The following is a 12211-nucleotide window of genomic DNA, read 5'->3' on the forward strand; positions in this document are numbered from 1 at the left end:
CGAGACCAGCCTGGTCTACCGAGTGAGTTCCAGGACAGGCTCCAAAATAATACAGAGAAACCCTGTCTCGAAAAACCAAAAAAAAAAAAAAAAAAAGAAATAGTACATGTGAATTTGAAGATGTTCGGTTGTCTCACCAATTTTCCACAGTGCAGACAGAGCAGTCTTAGGGCAGATGTTTAAGTACAAGATATATGAATTGCTTTAATTCCAGACATTAGCTCTAAGGCCATAGTTCATCTTGTGACCACTGTGAGGGAGGTGTATGGTTGGAAACAGCCTTGGGACTCTCAAAGTGAGAGTTCTTGGGGGCATGTCATGGCAGCTGAAGGAGAGAGGATGTACTCATCAGATTTTTGCCAACCTGCTAACTTCAGGGGTATGTGGCAGGCTCTCTGTGTGCTGTACCTGTCTCTGCATTGGTGTCCTCATATGAATGCCTCATCCTTCGATCACTGCCTAGAAATCATTCTGATCTGTAGTAGTGAAAGTTGACATTTCTGCAGGCAGCATGTTAGGATCTGGTCTGTACTAGAAACATCTAAATGGTGTGTTTACAACTGACACCCTCCCATGCCAATGGGTGCTGAAAAAAAATGAAAGATTATACAATTGAAAGGAAGTGGCAGAGGAGACAGATTACAGTTTATAGCAATAACTGGGAGAAGCATTGTTGCATAAAGTTGTTATTTGTAGATACACATAATATAGTTATAGTCTACAGAAAGTAAGATTAGATTGTAATCTTGAAACTTTTTCTTCTTAGGCAATTTTGTGAGAAAAATTTTGCAACCTGCTCTTCACTTAACTACCAAGGAAGATGATGATAAGATTCCAGAGGCAATGGACCACGAAGTTTCCTGTTTCTCTGATGTACCATTAAAACAAGAGATTTTAGAGGCCTGGGAGAAACCAGGGTCGCCTAAGCAATACAGCCCTGATCTTTCATTTTTAGTTGTCAAGAACAAAATAGGAGAAAAGTGTCTTTTTGTAGATTTAGGTGAGTAACATTGGCACTGTTGACTGTGCCGTATGTGTCCTTTGTAAAAGGCAAGCCCATGCCTGCTTGGGCTGTGCTTAGGTCCTGCAGTCTCCTTGGAATGGATTTTCTCTTGTTGAGTGAAGAAGTTCGAGGTTCATCCTTTTTTGGGGGGTCATCCAGTTATCTCAGCACATTTGTTGGAAAGGGCTGTCATTCCCTGCTGTTCAGTAGAACCCTTTGCCTCCACTCAGAGTCTGCATGTATTTTGGACTCTGGTCTGTTCTATTGTTTATTCTGGCTGTCTTTTCTTGGGCTAGTACTGATACACAGTAGGTCCCCCATTTATTTAGTATTCTCTCATTTCTTACCATGTTGTCTAATTTTCTGGATAGAAATCTTACACAGCTTCCATTAGATTTGTTGTAGATACTCTGTGTTTTCTTGGTGTCTCTCTTTCTCTGGGGTTTTCTGCCATAGTCCTTCGGCAGCTCTCAGTCACAAACTTTATTTCTGGCACTTTGTCTCACTCTTCTGTTTACTCTCCTCTGAAGAGCTGCCCCAGATCATTTAGTTAGCTGTCTGTGTGGGGCCTTCTATCATCTTAATTCGTATGTTGCTTTAATTTTGCATATGGGAACATGGTCTTTTTGAGCAATTCTGCAGAAAAATTATATTTGCTGACCATAAACTAATCATGGAAACATGCATTCATCTTTAAAATTAATGTTTGACTTAGGTGTTTATACAAGAAACAGAAACTTTAGACTGTATCGATCATCAAAGATAGGAAAATGTGTGGCTTTGGAAGTTGCTGAAGATAACAGATTTATGCCAAAACAGTCAAAAGATATTTCTGAAGAGAATCAGTATTTCCTGTCTTCCCTGGTGAGCAATGTCAGGTCTGTAGAGCAGTGTTAATTGTCATGTATTTATGTAAATAGTATTGTATATTGCTAAAAGGTGAATCATATGAATTGATTCTACTTTAAGAGTTTTTAAAAGTCTTTCTTTATAATGCAATTTCCTCCTCATATTCTTTATGATTATAGTTAATGTATTCTAAAATTCCAGTTATTCTGAAATTTTCACTTTATAAAGTAGAAAATGAAATTTGCATTGTGTTTAAAAGTTTAATTACTACTGTCTCAATTTCTTTCCACATATACAGTACACATTTAGAACTTACTAGCTCCCTAAGAGAAAACTATTTCTTGCCTTGAGTATAGCTCATCGGTACAGCACTTGCCTCGAGTACTCAAAGCCCTGTATTTGATCCACTGCTCCAAGCCCCAGAAAACGTATTCTAATTGGGACCCTTGCTCATATGGTTATGCCGTGTGATTTTTTTATTTTTTATTTTTGTCTATTCAACATCATATCACAAATATTTGCCAAGTTAATAGCTTGCCAACAATTTTAAGTAAAGAGTTCAATGCTATAAGCTTGGAACTATAATGGCATACTTTATTGCCAGGTCTGTCGTTGCACATTAGGTTTCCATGGATGACAATTTTGTCAATTCAGAATGTGGTTATAGTACCCAGACCTATCTGTAATTCTAGCACTTGGGAGGTGGACATGCAAGGACAAGGAGTTCAAGGTCATCGTTGGTTACGTAGTAAGTTCAAGGCCAGCGAGACTACATGAGACCACATGGTAATCCTACATCATCCTGTCCCCCCAAACCAACAAACAGGCAAAACCCTAAAACAAACAAAAGCAGTTAACAACTGGACTAAACCACATTAACTTACTATGTTGTTTTGCCCTTTACCTTCCTCAAAAGTTTTTGGTTTGGGGATTTGTTGTTTTCTAAGACAGAGATTCACTGTGTAACCTGATGGGCCTATAAACCAAGATGGTCTCAGATTCACAGAAATCCACTTGCCTCTGCATCTCCCCAAAACTTTATAAGAAAAAATTCTATAGAAGTTAATTTTAAGAAGAACTATTAAGCTCATGCCTTTAATCCAGTTCTCAGGAAGCAGAGGTAGGCAGATCTCTGAGTTCAAGGGCAGCCTGGTCTACAGAGCAAATTCCAGGACAGCCAGGGCTACACAGGGAAAACCTGTCTCAAAAAAGAAACAAACACAAAATGAATAAATATTAAAGGCATGTTTCTCTAGGAAAAGTTATATGCAGTGGGAAGATACACTCCCCCTCATCGTATATTTCTATTTTATTTGTGTTCCTTTGATATTTCTCAAAAGTAAGATACAAAGACTTTTAATACCGGCTGTCCAGGAACCCACTCTGTAGACTAGACTGGGTGCTGAGATTAAAGATGTGTGCCACCACCACTGGCCCAAGACCTTTAAAGTAGGAATAATGACTTTCCGGAGTTGGTGAATTAAACTGAGAACATACACATGACATGTTCACAGCAGTGGCTGGCATTCGTTGGAGGGGCAGCACCTGCACTTATGGCAGTAGCACTGGTCTGACTCCTGTGTAGTTTCAGAGCAGCCTCACAGAAGCCAGCGGTTCCCCTCCTCTAAGACCCCCTTTCCTGTGCTTTGCACAGCCCCATGAATGCCAGGCACTTCCAGAGTGGAAGGCAATGTTCCTGTGGTCAGTGTGAATTTGGTCTTTCCTTCTGCTCTTCCATTATTCATAGCTTTCAGATCCTAACAGAACATTCAGAGGGAGTAGAATTATACTTTCAATCATTCCAGTTACCCTAGAGTCATTGGATTACTCTGTAAAGAAATTATTTTCAACAATTCCCGAGTGGCTGTTAAGGAAATTATTTTTTTATTTGTTTCTATTTTCTATTGTATTTGGTGTTCATTGAAGTCCTGAAACTGAAGCTACAGATGGGTGTGAGCAGTCATGTGGGTGCTGGGAATTGACCCCTGGTTCCCTGGAAGAGGAGCCAGTGCTCTTAACTGCTGAGTCATCTCTCCAGCCTCCAGGAAGCTGTTTTTTAATTGGCATAATCTTATTGTTATGAGATAAGACTGGCACCTTGGGCCATAACAGTGAAGCCAAGTAGAACTGTTTCCTCTCTCTTATCATGTTACTTTATTTCTAACATAAATGTTACTTTATTTCTTTTGCATGTTTTCTTTAGATTCTCAGACAATTTACGAATTCTCACATGTGACACATCTCAGACTAAAAGAAAGCGGGCTGAGTATTTTAACAGCACAGGCACTTCAGGTAACTTCAAGCAAACAATTTCACATCTCAAATCTATTTTTCTTTAAAAATCTTAAATTTTAAGTACTCGTGTTTGCTGATCATTTTAAAACTAATTCTAGATTTCTAACCAGGTTGAACATACTATAAAAAAATTTATAGGTGTTTATTAATTAAGAGACCTGATTTTCATTCTGTGGTATTTAAAGAATATGTAAGTAATGCATTTTATATAAAACAAGAACATCAAAATGTGACTACATAATCTTCCACCCCATTTCTTAAAAAGTATTTTTTGTGATGGATGTTTGGCCTGCGTGTTTGTCTGTGAGCCATGTGCATGTCTGGGGCCTGTGGAGGCCAGAAGTGACCACTAAGCCATCTCTCCAGCCCCGCTTTCACCCTTTGTCCATACCCAGACAGGTAGCTTGATGAGATGGCTCAGCGGGTAAAAGTATTTGCCACCAAGCCTGACAACCCAGATTCAGGGGCTGTGTGGTGAAAGCCAAGAACTGACTCAAACGACTTAGGCTTTGACTACATACACACAACTAAAATAATGAAATGTGTTTTTGTAAATTGTAGGTAACTAACTACAGTAGTTTCCTGTTTAACCTTGCATTCCTGCAAAAGTGTTCCACAAATGACTATCATATTTTGACCATCTTTGTACTGAAGAACATGCAGGGTTTTTTTTAAAGTTTCTTATGTAAAGTCTTGAATACTTTTACTCACATATGATGGTATATCATAATAGTGAAAAATTCCAGACAGTCTAAATATACAACAGAATTAGATGACACACTCCATGACTACAAAGTTTAGATTTGTAAGGCCTATATAATGTGAAAGACACCCATTGATGATGATAAGAGAAAAAGTAGGCTCTAAAATTACAAGTATGGGACCAGGGATGTAGCTTAGTGATAGAGCACTTGCCCTGGGTTCAATAGATCCCTTGTTGTTGTAACAACAACAATAAGACACATACAAATTAACATTATAAATCTATTAAAAACATGGGCAATATTTTCCTGTGTTTATTTCTTCTGATTGTTTAAGATATATTTATAGACATATTGTCTAGGAGTTTTTCTAATTTCTACACTGAATTTTTTTTCCAAAATGTCTCCAGTTAATATTAACTATTTTAAGTGAAATTTCAACTTCATTAAAAAAAAAACCTAGATTTTCCTGTTATTTAAACCTAAATGAATTTGTGAACCGATCATTCCAAGTTATGACAGTACATTCTTAGATACAAAAAAAATGTTAGTGCCTTCCAGTGATAGACCCAGAAAACACAAATTGAGTTTTATGATTTCCTATTCCTTGAGATGATGGAAATTCTTGGGGTATCTCAGTAAGGCTTGGGCCTGGCTTTTGTGATTCAAGCGTGTATACAAGGAAGCATGGGCTCATTTTCACTTGGGGGATAATAAATTCCATTGGTTATCATACTAAATCTAGGAGGAGGCAGCTTGGAGGGAGTCTTACACCACTGTAATTGATAAAGCACTATAGTTGCTTGTGTTAGCCAGGATAGAAGTAGTGTTTGGCATTTTTGTAGTTTGGATGTTCATGTTTCCTCTCTGCCTGGACAAGATGACAGGGTGGTCTGTTTTTTTTTTTTCTGAATCCTTGCTGCCTCACAGTAGCCTCAGTATCTACCTGCTGAAGTCCTGTGGCACCATCTGTGTTTAACAGTAAAACATCAAGGATGAAGCAGGAGTCAGGCTAGCTGGAGGCTACACCTAGGCTTAGCCAGTAGACCTGTGCCACTTCTGGGCTGAGGGTCTACCTTTCTCTTTGTGTGAGTGAAGAAAACACGCGTTTTATAAAAGCTAGCCAACATTTGACCCAGTTGAAGTTTTAGTCTTAACTGCCTCTTTGTAGCATAGCAAGAGCCTAAGAACTGACAGTAAGGCAAACTGCAAAAGAGGGGGGAAAGCCTTAATTGTACAAAATAATTATTTGGTCACTATGTTTTTCAGCATGTAACTGTTCTCATCTGTAAATACTTCTCTCCATTGTAGTTGAATCCCTTGAGGGTTTCCAGTGCTCACCATACCCTGAAGTTGACCAATTTGTTCTTTCTTTGGTGAATAAAGATGACATTAAAGGAGGTAAAATTTGGCTTACTGTTTATTAACTCTCAAATGACAGAGCGATGGTTCCTTGAGCAACATCCTTTGCATTTCAGGAATTCGGCGTTGGAACTACTTTTTCCCAGAAGAATTACTGGTTTATGACATTTGTAAATATCGCTGGTGTGAAAATATTGGAAGAGCCCACAAAAGTAATAATATTATGTAAGTAATATTGTTTATTAATGACTGTATGCCTTTAGCATATTTACAATACTTATAATTTTAAAATAATGTTGACTCTAAAATCATTTTATAATGTATAAATTTATATTCTTATTTGGTTAATATTTTATAATGTTAAATTAATTTATTAGTTGTTAGATTATTTCTAGCACATACCAGCTGAATTTTACTTTGTTTGATAATAACCCTTACAGTATCAGCTTAAAAAGAAGATAGAATTGAACAGATTGCCTTTTCTCTCTGCCATTGATCATTGACACCTGATAGAAGTAAAATTGGGCAGATGTGAGTAAGGAAGAAACTCTTCAGTTAGCGTGAAGTCTGAGGTTAAGGTGAGGTTTCCTTCTTCTGGACAAAGGAGGGGGAACCTGTATCCATTCAGAATACTGGTTCTATATACCAGGCCTTGTTTTAGTAACTCTCCTGAACAAAAAGAGAAGTAAAGTACAAAATAAAACCAGAAATAGCATTTTAAGTTGTGTGAGGATTTGGCTAGAATAGGAATAAAGGGGAAGTTATCAGTCATGAGGAATTTTGCTGTGTTGTGTATTTAGTGTCCAAGCTGGGACTCTTGTATAATTTGTTTATGTTAGACATGAGGAAAGGACCATGAAGATTTTGCTGAAAAACATGTTGAATAGTCTGATTCTATGTTATACTTGATATACTAGATTAATTCAATTTACGAAAGCAGTCAAAACTGTATGTTTGGGGACTGGAGAGATGACTCAGTGATTACTGCAAAATTTTAGTCAGTTTTGCAGTAATTTAATTAGTCTTTGAATTTCAGCATGTGGAGACCAGAAAGCATTAACCTCCCTGGAACGGGAGTTACAGGCAGTTATGAGCCAAATCATATGGGTGCTACGAACTGATCTGGGTCCTCTGCATGAGCAGTAAGCCCTCTCTAATGCTGAGTCATCTCTCCAGCCCTCAAAATAAACTTTCAAATTTGAGGATGCTCGGGGTATAACTAGCATGGAAGTCAGCCTTTATTGATGGCTTGAACCTGATTACAAAGAGCTACTTCATGTGTGCCTCTTAGATCAAGTTTGTTAACTACATCAATATTTCTTTATTCATATTTTCTCCATCCTTACTGATTTTGTTGGTGGTTACTTTATCTGTAGGTTTTTATCAATTTCTTTAAAAGTCTGAGTTCATACATTGTATATTTTTTCGTTTTACAAATAAATGTATATATTTTTCTTTTTTTCCTTTCATTGACAATAGATTTTTTTCCCATAATATCCTGATTATGGTTTTCCCTCCCTCTATTCCTCACAGTTTCTCCCTACCTTCCCTCCCTTCCAGACTGACCCCTTTCTGTCTCTCATTAGAAAACAAATAAGCTTCTAAGGGATAATAATAAAATAAAATATAATAAAAACACATTGGAATAGGACAAAACTAACAGAAGGAAGAGAGGCCAAGAATATGCACAAGAAACAGATATAGATGCAAAGATATATTTGTTTGCACACTCGGGAATCCCATAAAAACACTAAACTAGGGTTGGAGAAATGGCTCAGCTGTTAAGAGCAGTGGCTGTTCTCCCAGAGGTCCTGAGTTCAATTCTCAGCAACCACATGATGTTCACAACCATCTATAATGAGATCTGATGCCCTCTGCTGGTGTGCAGGTGCACATGTAGGCACAATGCTGTATACGTAATAAATAAAAACCCACTAAACTAGAAGCCATAATATATGGAGACAATCTGGTACAGACCCTGTGCATGCTGCCTCAGGCTCTGTGCGTCCACCCTTACACAATGTATTTTAATCAGTCATGTTCATAGCATTCCCAATTCATTCCAGCTCAACCCCCACCTTCCTACCTTCCCATTTATTTCTGAGTTTAGGGTCATCTGCTGGAGTGTAATTTACCAAGAGCTACATCCTTGAAACTGACTCCTCCCTCCTCCAGAAGGCACCCCTAGATGAGGGGTGGGGACTGGTGAACCCTTCCCACGCCATGATTGAATATTGACTAGCTTGATCTCATGCAAGGTTTGTGCAGGCAACCACAACTGCTATGAGTTCACAAGTGTAATGACTCCTTTACGTCCGGAGGACAGTGTTTTGACCTCTGGCTCTTACCCTGCTTCTGCCTCCTCTTCTACAATAGTCCCTGAGCCTTGGGTAGGAAATGAGATATAGACATCCTGTTTGTGGCTGAACACGGGACACTCACTGTCTGTACTTATCTGAGTATATTTGTCATCCTTACAGTGCTGTCCCTCTTGGTTTTTGTTTGTTTTTTGAAACAGGGTTTCTCTGTGTAGACCTGGCTGTCCTAGAACTTGCTTTGTAGACCAGGCTGACCGTGAACTCAGAGAAATCTATCTGCCTGCCTCTGCCTCCGAGTGCTGGGATTAAAGGTGTGTACCACCACGCCCTGCATGCCTTGCTTGTGTATTTTGAAGCTATATTATTTTGGTGGATATAACTTGAAAACTTCTGGATCTTCCTAGAGAAACATGTCACTTTCTTTTCCCTGCTCAGAAGAGAAGTGCATTTTTATAGTGTATATATTGATGTGTGCACATGCAAGTAAGTGCACATGTGGACGTCAGAAGACAAAATTTAAGAGGGTCTCTCACTAGCCTAGATCTCACCAATTAGACAAGGCTGGCTGGTCAGTGAGTTCCAGAGATCTACCCGTTTCCACATCCACCACTGGGATCACAAGAGTGTGCCACCACCTGTGGCCTTTAAAAAAATTTGTGTATTATGTTTACTGTGTATTTGTGCATACAGATGCGTGTGCAAGTGCCCTCATCCATGCATGTACATGTGCAGACTAGAGATTAATATCATGTCTTCCTCTAAGCTCAACCTGGAGCTCATTTTGGCCAGGCTAGCTGGCTGGCTAGCTCCTGGGATCTTCTGAGTTCCCCCTTCCCAGTTGTACAGATGTACCCCAGTTTTTATGTGGGTTTTTGGGATCTGGACTCAGGTCTTCATCCTTCGGCAACAAGCACTTTCCCTCCTGAGCCGGCTCCTTAGTCTCCTTGTTTTCATGTGGGTTCTGAGGTTTGAACTCAGAGCTTTGTGCATGCAAGACCAGCACTTTCCCATGGATCCTTCTCAGCCCCGTGAGTGTTTTTTAGCAACCGGTTTTCTTTTGATTAGGCATGCTTATTTTTATCCTTTAGCTTTTTAATTTTTATCCATCTTTTAAGTTGTAGGCACATCTCTGTCAAATTATGGCATACATTTGAACTTTATTTTCTATCCAGTATGGGTATTAATGCTTTCTTTTCTTTATATATAAAGGATTCTGGTTGATCTGAAAAGTGAAGTTTGGTATCAAAAGTGCCATGACCCAGTATGTAAAGCACAAAACTTCAAATCTAACTGTGAGTTATTAATTTTATATTTACCACAAAGTGAAAATTAGATATCCACCTAAAAATATTCTATTTTTTTGACCCAGGTTTTCCATTACCCACTGAAGTAAGTCTCCTGTTTCTTCTGAAAGAGGTGAGTGTAGCTCCTGGCCTTGGGTTCTGGTACATAGCATAAGTGAACTATGCTGTCCAGATAGCTTTTAAACACAATCATCTTCCCACTTCAGGGCCTCTCATTTCTATTACTACTAGGCAATAAAACATATAATCAATCAAGTGTATAGTCCCAGGCATATTTTGCTTTATGCAGTAAACCAAGATGCTTGTCTTAGTGTCTGTTTAACCAACAGTATCTGTAGGTTGAAGTTCTATCTATAGAACTGTGTCAAAGGCAATTTGGTTTTGGATATTAGCTTGCCAAACCAACATTAATCTAAATGATTCACATTTAGTGTTTTAAAAAAATAGACAATACATAAAAAGCAAAAGTGGGTTGGGCTGGATGGTTCATGATTAAGAGCACTTGTGGCTCTTGTAGAATGACTGGGTTCAGTCCCCAGCACCCACATGGTGACTCACAACCATCTGTAACTCCAGTTCCATGGGTCCAGTGTCCTTTTCTGACTTCCACAAGCTCCTGCATGCGTGTGGCACACACATATACACAATTTTTTTTCAAAGTAAAAAGGTTAAAAAAAAGCTTCACACATAACTTGGCCAAACTGATGCAAAGGTTTTAGCATAAATCTTCCATCGTTTCTACTTGTGTGTGTGCTCACTTTGTGTACTGCGTGGAGACAGACTTCTTCCCTGAAATATCAAACGTTTTCATTACTAGCTCTTTCCAAATTGCTCCATGGAGTCCTGGGAACTGAGCTTGTACAGATGTTGATGAAAGGACCTGGTACCAAGTTTGCCGGCTCTGCTGGCAGCCACTTTCTAATCATTTGTGTTTAATAATGACCTTGTGTTCTTTTTAAGTTATCTGTGTTTCTCTAATGATCTGTGTCCATTTTTCTATGACATCTTAGTATTTTTTTGTCATTAGAATTAATTTTTTATTTTTCACCTTAAAAAACCCACCTCTACCAGCACCTTCTTTCAGATTGCCATGGTTAGAATAAATGACCTGCTACATGCCCAACAAGTGTTTAACTTTATATTCTAAAAGACGTGCATCCCTTGAAACCTGTATTCAACGTCTCTTCTGAAAATATTTTATGTGCACGGCTGTTTTGATTTGGTGTATGTCTGCACCACATGTGTGCTTGTTCCCCAAGGAAGCAGAAGACAGCATTGGGCTCCCCAGAACTAGTTACAGATGGTTGTGAGCCAACATGTGTGTGCTGGGGACTGGACCTGGGTCCTCTGGAAAAGCAGCCCCTTGACCACTGACCTCTCTCTCCAGACCCAGCATCCAAGTTTAAAGTGAAAACCCCATGAGCTGGACATAAAAGAACTGAGGCCCTCTAGCATGCAGACTGCTAGGTTTTAAAGTGCTAGAAATAAGTAGGAACAGATTAAAAATCTTAATTTATCTCTTTAGAGAGCAATGTATCATTGTTTTTGAGTGTTTTTTTTTTTCTTCAGTGCTGGGAACTGAACCTGGGGCTTCATCCACAGCTAGTGATTTATTTTGGTGGAATACTTTTATTTTCTAATACACCAAAAATGCCAAATGAACGTATTCTTGGTATACAATATTACCATTATTTGAACATAACTTACATTTTTATTATTTATAGATAACATGTTAGAAGTGTAGAAGTAGTGCCTTTCAAGTGATCATTGCCATTTCTCCCTTGTTTTTTTCTCTTTTAATATGAATTCGTGTGTCTTATGTGTGCATTAGCATACACACACAGGCCAGAGGGACAATTTGGGGTATCTTTCCTCAGAAGCCTTTTCTTTTGAGATAGCTTCTCACTGGGCTGGTAGTTACCCTCCAGGCTTGGCTGAATGGCCGTCAAGCTTCAGGGATCCATCTCTATCTCCCCAGCACTGGGATTACATGCCTGGCTTTTATACATAGGGTCTAGGGAGTGGTTGTTGTTAACTTAGAAATATATTTTTGCCAGTTGGTGGTGGCACACACCTTTAATCACAGCACTTGGGAGGCAGAGGTGAGCAGATCTCTGTGAGTTCGAGGCTAGCCTGGTCTACAGAGTTCTAGTATAGCCAAGGTTGTCTCAAGAAGAAAGAAAAATTTTCCAGCTTTTCTCCCTTTTAGGAATTTACATCTACCTTTGCTGTAGCCCTTCTGGGGATATTGAAATGTATCTGCCATGAACTGCAGGAGTTCCAGCCTGGGGTTTCAAGCATGTCTGCACTACAAAAACAACCACATTTGAGCTAACTTACCCTTCCTCATGGTTATTACATCATCCCTTAACATATTTG

The 12211-nt window shown here is 38.9% G+C and overlaps 1 protein-coding gene across 5 annotated transcripts in view; it reads left to right on the top strand.

Annotated features, from left to right (window-relative positions):
* Positions 1–12211, top strand: part of Primpol (primase and DNA directed polymerase) — a 41531-nt gene that overhangs the window by 20027 nt on the left and 9293 nt on the right. For 4 of the 5 annotated variants that reach the window (XM_040731769.1, XM_040731766.1, XM_040731768.1 and 1 more), the window contains exons 7-13: positions 767–1000; positions 1719–1881; positions 4056–4144; positions 6160–6249; positions 6327–6435; positions 9738–9820; positions 9898–9944. In XM_040731769.1, coding sequence (XP_040587703.1) covers positions 767–1000; positions 1719–1881; positions 4056–4144; positions 6160–6249; positions 6327–6435; positions 9738–9820; positions 9898–9944 — 815 coding nt within the window. Of the gene's footprint in view, positions 1–766; positions 1001–1718; positions 1882–4055; positions 4145–6159; positions 6250–6326; positions 6436–9737; positions 9821–9897; positions 9945–10649; positions 12206–12211 lie in introns of those variants that run through there. The other variant, XM_040731770.1, reaches the window with a different exon arrangement.

The sequence above is a fragment of the Mesocricetus auratus genome, unplaced genomic scaffold (assembly GCF_017639785.1).
Source record: "Mesocricetus auratus isolate SY011 unplaced genomic scaffold, BCM_Maur_2.0 Super-Scaffold_100026, whole genome shotgun sequence".
NCBI lineage: Eukaryota > Metazoa > Chordata > Mammalia > Rodentia > Cricetidae > Mesocricetus > Mesocricetus auratus.